General features: G+C 36.2%; 1 protein-coding gene across 1 annotated transcript; it reads right to left on the reverse strand.

Annotated features, from left to right (window-relative positions):
* Window positions 1-3,208: 3,208 nt before the first annotated feature.
* LOC133794375 (stem 28 kDa glycoprotein-like) lies at window positions 3,209-5,195 on the reverse strand. The gene is made up of 3 exons (XM_062231597.1): window positions 4,741-5,195; window positions 3,990-4,199; window positions 3,209-3,581 (listed from the first exon to the last, which is right to left on the reverse strand). Exons 1-3 carry the CDS (start codon window positions 5,133-5,135, stop codon window positions 3,404-3,406), a joined length of 783 nt encoding a protein of 260 aa, XP_062087581.1. The 5' UTR covers window positions 5,136-5,195; the 3' UTR covers window positions 3,209-3,403.
* Window positions 5,196-7,755: the final 2,560 nt, after the last annotated feature.

Genomic DNA, 7,755 nt, shown 5'->3' on the forward strand with positions numbered 1-7,755 from the left:
GTAAAGGGTTGCGGCATGGCTATGGTGAGCCGCGACCTACGTTGGTTTCTTGGGTGGAAATGGCTCTGTCAGAGGGGTGAGCCGCGGCCCATAAGGGCATTTTTGGCCAGAAATGTGTTTTTAGCTTGGGGATTCATGCCTTAGGCCTCGGGATCGATCCTACTACCCGGTTTAGTAGGATTCGATGTCTCGGAGGCTAGGTTTTGGTTTGGGAACCCTTTGTTGTCATTTTCATTGATGAATCCTATATTTTGGTTATGACCAGGTGACCGTCAAGGAATTAAAAGATTGATCGTTCTCAAGGGTCGTTCTTATATTAATTTTTCACTCGAACCAGAGGTAAGAAAACAGTGTATGAATACAGTTGCACCCTGTTTATGTATATGACATCCTTGACATGGATTGCATATTAAATGCTGGAGAGTGTTACTTACTTGATTATGGCATTGACTAGTTAGCGATACTGACCTAAGAGTCAGAAGTGGCATAGCGTCATGAACGTCGAGCCAAATGAAGATTAGATCTAATCGATATCAGCATTGAATGTCTCTATGGCATTAATGTTGGACCGACCCTAAGGTCGATGAACTTATAAGCGCTTGGCTAGTCTAAGACTAGTACTCAGAGCCAGGGCATAAGGCCCCGGTGACTGTTGTCACATGGCTAGGGAACGATGTTCCAGGGTTATGACTCTATGGTCATGAGGAAGGTTATGTTGGTGACTATTCACCATACACTTATCCTGATCAAACTTATGAAAGGATAACTTATCAGTTAAGCCCTGGTGACCCTATCGTCACATGGCTAGAGGAAGCTGTACCCACTTTTGTGACTTTCGTTACTGTCACCTATCTGTTTTGGACTGATAGTTCTGAATGATTGTTATGATCATTGTTGATATTATATCATGCTTTATTGTGTTTTCTTGCTGGGCCTTGGCTCATGGGTGCTATGTGGTGCAGGTAAAGGGAAAGAGAAGCTCACCCAACCTTGAGTGGAGAGCTTAGGTGGTGTTGTGTACATATGTGGCCGCTTGACCACCATGGCCAAGGAGTTCTCAGAGGGACTAGGGGGTTTACCCTATTTTTGCCGCTTAGGTCGGCAAGGATTGTAAATCTGAAACAGTAGTGACCATTTTGTACTACAAACAACTTGTAAACGTTTTGAATGGCTCATGAGCAGTTTATATACTTAATGAAATGTATCATTTCATTTTTATTGGTTTTTCACCTTAGCCTGTTAATAACACTTAGATCACGTTTTTAACCAAAGGACTCGGGTAAAGGGTCAAATTTTCGGTTCACTGTTCACCATAACTGTTCTTGGGTAACCAGGGCGTTACACCATTGTTTGAATAAGAATTTCATATTTATAGAACAAAAATGTAAAGTGTTTAGTTGGTTCAACCGAACCCTTGACTGGCGGGGGAAACATAACTGAATTTCCCTCCAAAATGTGTTGATTTTAAAATAAATACTTGGAAATCAGAGTCGCAGATCGCCTCTGACCCGTAGCTTCTGCCTTTTGAGCTTTTGCAGATCAAAACGATCCGTTTTGAATATACGGCAAATGAGGAAGGAACTTTGGACCGAAATCTTGGGCCAACAGATGCCCCCTGGCCCAAGCTTCGAACGGATGAGGCACGCTTATTCACTCGAACCTTGGGCCGACTCTTCAATGCCAAAGATTTCGCCTAAAGCCGTCATTCCCTGCAGATCGAGGCTGTTCGTAGGTACACGATCGTATAATCCCCTAAAATTTTACACTTGAAATTTAATGCAAACACAGTTACCGAGTTAAGCACTCGATTAAGGAACTTCATTTTTCATTTAACTGGTTTTAATTCAAATAATTCACATTTCAAACTTTACTCTAAATTTTTCAGGGAAGAACTTGGAGGGAAGAAACCCTAAAGTTAACCACCCTTCTATTCTCACAGCAATAATCTCAGTCTTCTCGATCATGTCTTCACGTTCATCTCCCGAACTTATGGATCGTGATGGGTACAAAAATACATATGAACGCATACACAAATCGTTCGACATTCCTGATAACGTCACGGTCCGGATGCTTTCGGATGCTAAACTACAGGAATGGCGATTCAAGGATGTAGTCAAGCCCACTGAGATTGTTATGACTCTGAGACACATTGAGTGGCTTCGTTTCCCTCCCCTGCTCTGTTGGTGCAAGTAATTTCAAACTCTAGAGCTCACATTTCTCAATTTCTTCCGAACACTATCCAATCCATAGTTGGTGCTCAGATGATAGGAACTCTCAGGAATGTCGACATTCAATCATATGACATATACGCATGCTTCACTAAGTCGACTAACAAGGCAATTGAGGGTAAACCCTGGAAGACCTTCTATCTTTTTCCTAAAAAGGATCGAACGATCTTCACTGATTTTGACAGCTCCCACTGAAATTGGGATAAATACTTCTTCGCCATTGGTGGAGCATGGTATCCTGAATTTCTGCCTAAAGAAAATTTTCCTTTGGCCAAGGTGTTCATAAAAGGTGAGTCATGTTTCTATTTTGTTCCTTTTTGCTTTTAGTGTGGGTGAATCATGTCTGGAGGATTGTCTACTAATCTGACTCTGCGTGTTACTGGTTTATTTCCCAGTACTAGATTTCTTATGGCCTCAGGTTAACATGAGTCCTAAATGATAGAGCCTGCTGACAGAGAAGGGGCTTCTGCACGAGTCCAAGGAAAACGCCATTAGCATCAGAGGCGTGATGAACCCCTACTGTATGCAAATTATGACCCGGCTCTGCTTCATGGATCGAGTTGATCCTGGGCCATGTGGGTCAAATCGCAGAACTTTGGGCCGAAAATCTTGGGCCCAAGAAGTCGTTTTATAAGGGCATAAAATCCAGTGATATCATTGGATCAAATCATATTAAATGAATTCATATGGTTCGCAAATTTGGTATTCTTAGCTATAATTATTGGCATATTCAGACCCGGTCCGTTAGATGAGAATTTATAAAATGACAAAGTGGTTGGCTAGACTTAATCATAGTAAGAAGATCTTGTATATAAGGTAATTTTCGATCTGTCACCACGTCATTATATTAGTTTGTATATAACATATATTAAATTATAGGTCTGTGTTATTATGGTTACTTTCTTTGCCCCCAATCATTGTACTCTTTCTCCTTTAGTAATTAAACTTTATAATTAAGAAAACTAGGGCAAAAAAAAATATAAGAAAGAAAAGACAGAAGAGCACTTCTTTTGTAGTAATTAAAGCGTACATTATTCCCCATACATATTGAACGTAGAAATGCTCAACAGATAGAAAAAAAGGATTGCACAACATCCAGATCCAGTAATGGATTATTTAAGTTACTTAGCAAGTGGGGATAATCTTAATTTAAGATACTAATTAAGAAGGATTAATTAACCGATGTAGTACATTGGGTCAGGCAATTTGAAGGTCCTAAGGCCTGTGTTTGTGCCCAACAGATCACTCCATTGGTCTCCAATGTTCCCAATAATTCTATATCCATCCTCCTCCACTTTCTTCCTCTGAGCTGATTTGTACTCTACTGCTGATTTCCCTGAATAATCACTTCCCCTGCAACACAACCAAATAATTTAATTTCAAAACTTTATATATATATATATAACAAGGTTTGTTTAATTATAACAATTCAAACAAAAATAAACAGAAAAATTATAAGACAATAATATGATTGAATTAGAGATCTTAGCTAGTAAGGGACGTTTTGAGAAGATTAATGCTACTTTTTAAAAAAAAAAAAAAAAAAAAAGTACAGTAATAAATACTAATTTCTGACAGTTTATTAATATTGGCTAGTACTGTATATTGGGAGTAGGTGATGATACAATGAAATTATATAAAAAATCGTCAAGGTGTCGAGTTTGCATATTTAAATAATTCATTCCAACACAGGCAACAACTCTATTAATTTGATTTATATTTAATTATTAGGTATTAAATAATTAATAAATTATTAATTACTTGAGTACAAGGCGCTCCCAAGTGTGGTATCCAACAGCTTTAAGATTGGCCTCAGTAACATCTCTTTGATCTTCAGTTCTGCCAGTGATAAACACAATCTTAACGCCCAGATTAACTAACTTTCCGTAAAACTTAAGACTTTCCGGCAACGCTGGGGCACTTCCCGTCGAAACCCATGCATTAAACTTCGTCGCGTTATATGGCACCGACCTGTAATTAATTACAACTGTTAATTATCATACGTGCATTAGGTAAGAGTTTCTTTTTTTAAGGAATTAAAATTATTTTCACTCATGATACTATGATGACGTGTCCATTATTGGTCAATATGTGCCGATTCAACAATTATAACAAGCTGACAGGTTTGCATATATGTTTCGTACGGTAAAGCTATTATTTCAACTTTTTATTCAACTTAACTCCTAAAAATACATGATGGTGTATTTTTTTTTTTATTAAGTTTTTCTTTTATGTAGTGTGTGTCGTAGTTATATTTTTTCAAACAAGCATTATAAATTAGAATATTAGAATCTCTATTTTCGTTTAATTTTTTTTTAAAAAAAGGTGTTGTAATTACAAACGTGCATTATCATAAAATAAATAAATAAAATATATAATTCAACATGTATTTTTGGGGACAGAAATAGACTAAAAGGTTAAATTGAGTTCGCTAGCACCACTTCTGTTTTCTCATGTTTTAATTAGTGTTGATGATAAAAAGTAGTATTAATTAAGGGGCGTGCGTACGTACCCAAAGCCATTTTCAGCGTAATAAGGGAGGTTAGAGAGAGTAGTCTCATCTATGTCGAAGACCCAGGCGTCCTTGCCATTCTTGGAAAGGTTGAGGCTCTGAGCATGGAAAAAAGCCTCCTTGTTGATAGTTTTAGAGTCTTTCCTATACTGACTGCCCAGCATGTAGTGGCCTACGTAGTCCTCACATGTCAAAGGAACCGTTTTCCAGTTGACGATGTTGTTCGTTTCCACACCGAATCGCCAACTCAGGCACGACAGTCCGGTCAGAGGGCTTCCACTGGACCCGGATTTGGGCCTGATGAGGTGAATTTGGTTCGTTATCAGAGGATAATATGACTCACCATAGGCGTTTGCCACTAGACTCGCTACAATGAAGAACGCTAGCATTCTCATCCTCGTATATATTATCTAATAATAGTATATAGTAGTGCTTTGGTGTGTGTTTCTTGTATTGCCAAAAATATGTGTTCTTAAATAGCCCTCCTTGCCCTAGCTCACCCCTAGAGTCACACGATATATTGTCACCTAACTTTACACACATATTTTCATCGTGTCAAATTTCTTCAAGTGGGTTACAAGGCCCAAATTGACCTAGCCCCCATCCCAATTTTACAACTTCTTCCCATATTATTTTTCATGACTTACAATTATAATCATAAATAAAAATAAATAAATGTATTCCCTCGTAAGACATTAAAGACATATTCGAATTTTTAATGCCTTACAACATTAAAAGTAGAATTTGTTTCAGTGGTAAAAAGATATATAGTGAGAAAAAGTTGGGGTAGAAATACAAGCACCCTTAATAAATCCACGCTTCTAAGTTAAGGTTTATTTGATGAAATATAGCCTTAGGACTTATGTGAGCCAAAAAAGTGAATTTTGGGAACCTGGTTGCTACAAAAAATAAAAGTAGTGGACCTAATCGATACATAATGTGAAGCTTGAGGACTAAAGTGCTATTTACCTAAAATGAATGATTAAGACTTCACATAAAACCAGACTACACGACAACAACATAATTGTCATCATTGTTAACATAATTGTTTTGGTGTGATTGTAGGATATCATTTATAAATCTAGATGCATTTCCTATAAATATATAGTCAAAAACAATATACTCACTAGAAATCATAAAATCATACAAGTTTGTGAATATTACAGAGGCACATAAATAAATAATAAAATCATTAGAGTACTTACGAGATGTGTAGCGGAACAATGATTGCACCATTTAGATTCCCTAGCCTTTTGTCCTTGTTAAATGCTAGGTATTGCAAGGAATCCAACTGCTTTGAACCAATACCACACTCTTCCAAGTTTTTCTCTAAAACAATCTAGTGTTTGTGTGGACAAGTCTTAACATACGAGATGAGAATTCCTAGACAGAAAACTAAGAGAGAGTATGTAGGCGGCTAGGTCTAGAATATTAAGAGTGAATTTTTACCTTGTCAAATTTATTTGATCTAATGCATTCTATAATACTAGTATATATAAACAATTAGATAGGACATAAAATAGGTTTTAGTTTCCCATTTTACTTTAATTATTGAATAATTATAATCAATTAAATACTTGTCAAAACTAACCAATTATAATTTTGACATTTATTTAATTCATTTTATTAATATTAATACCAATTTATTAATATTAACAAAATTATCCTAATTGGCTATAATACTATCTTTTTTAGACTTTGTAATAAAATCCTCAATGTTTCTTCTATTTCTTTTCTCACAAAATATAAATAAATAATTTAACATTATTTATTTTCATTGACCTAGTTAATATGATATTTTTATAATTAATTTTTCAAGACTACTAGGTTAATTTTTTATAAGAGGTGATAAGGGGACCATGAATCCATAAACTCAAGCTCCAATAAGTTACCGTGAGTTTATTTATAAAAAATAATATCACTACGTATCTTATTAATTCATCGCGACTACACTATAGACTCAGAATTGCACTTTTGAATTCATAGAATGCTTTACATCAAATGTAAATACGTTATCCATTGTTATAGCAATAACCGTCATTCAATCCTCTATAGGTAAATCTACTAATGAGACCGGGACAAATTACTGTTTTATCCCTCTTTGGTATTTTATCCTTAAGTACTCTTAATTACAGAAATGATATTTCCGTATTTTATCCCTCATTGGTATTTCTGTAAAGGCTATTTCTGTAAACTTAATTACAAAAATAAGTACTCTATCATTTAACAAACCAAGCTATAAGGAAATCATTGTTTCACTTAAGCTGTAGAATTTCATGCTAATGATAAATACTCACACTCAGTTATACTACCAAATCTCTAATATGTAAGTATTAAGTTAATTCGTACGGTAAGCTGGTAACGAAAAAATCAAAAGACTTGAATAATACAATTAGCAGAATCACTACAAAAAAAACGGTCTTTAGCAGCGACATTATTAGCGGTGACAAAGCTTGGTCGCCGCTAATATCAAACCGGTTAACTTTTTCTATTAAAAATATTATTAGCGACGACATTTTCACTATTAGCGGTGACACATGTCGCTGCTAATAAATTCGAAAATACCCAAAAAAATGTGAGAAATTTCCCTCCAACGTTAATATTTAAGACTAGTAGCGGCAATATTAATAGTCGCCACAACATTTAAAAACTATTAGCAACGACTATTAACAGCGTAGTCCACCAGATAACCTCGACTTCTCATCCATTCTTCCATAAATTCCTTCTCCACCTTCTTCCTCTCCTCCAGCCCCTCCGCCCCCACCCCTCGCCCCCCTTCTACCCCACCCCTCGCCCCCCTTCTCCCCCAGCCCTTCTGCCCTCACCGCTCCGCCCCCACCCCGACCCAATGACTCCTCTCCACCCCGACCCAACGGCTCAAGGTATATATATATATTATATATATATATAGATAGTCATATATTATATATTTATATATATAAATTTGTATATTTATATATGTGGGTATTTATATATGTGTATAAATTATATATATGTGACTGTGTGTGGATGTGT

This window comes from Humulus lupulus, chromosome 8 (genome assembly GCF_963169125.1).
Source record: "Humulus lupulus chromosome 8, drHumLupu1.1, whole genome shotgun sequence".
NCBI classification, from domain to species: domain Eukaryota; kingdom Viridiplantae; phylum Streptophyta; class Magnoliopsida; order Rosales; family Cannabaceae; genus Humulus; species Humulus lupulus.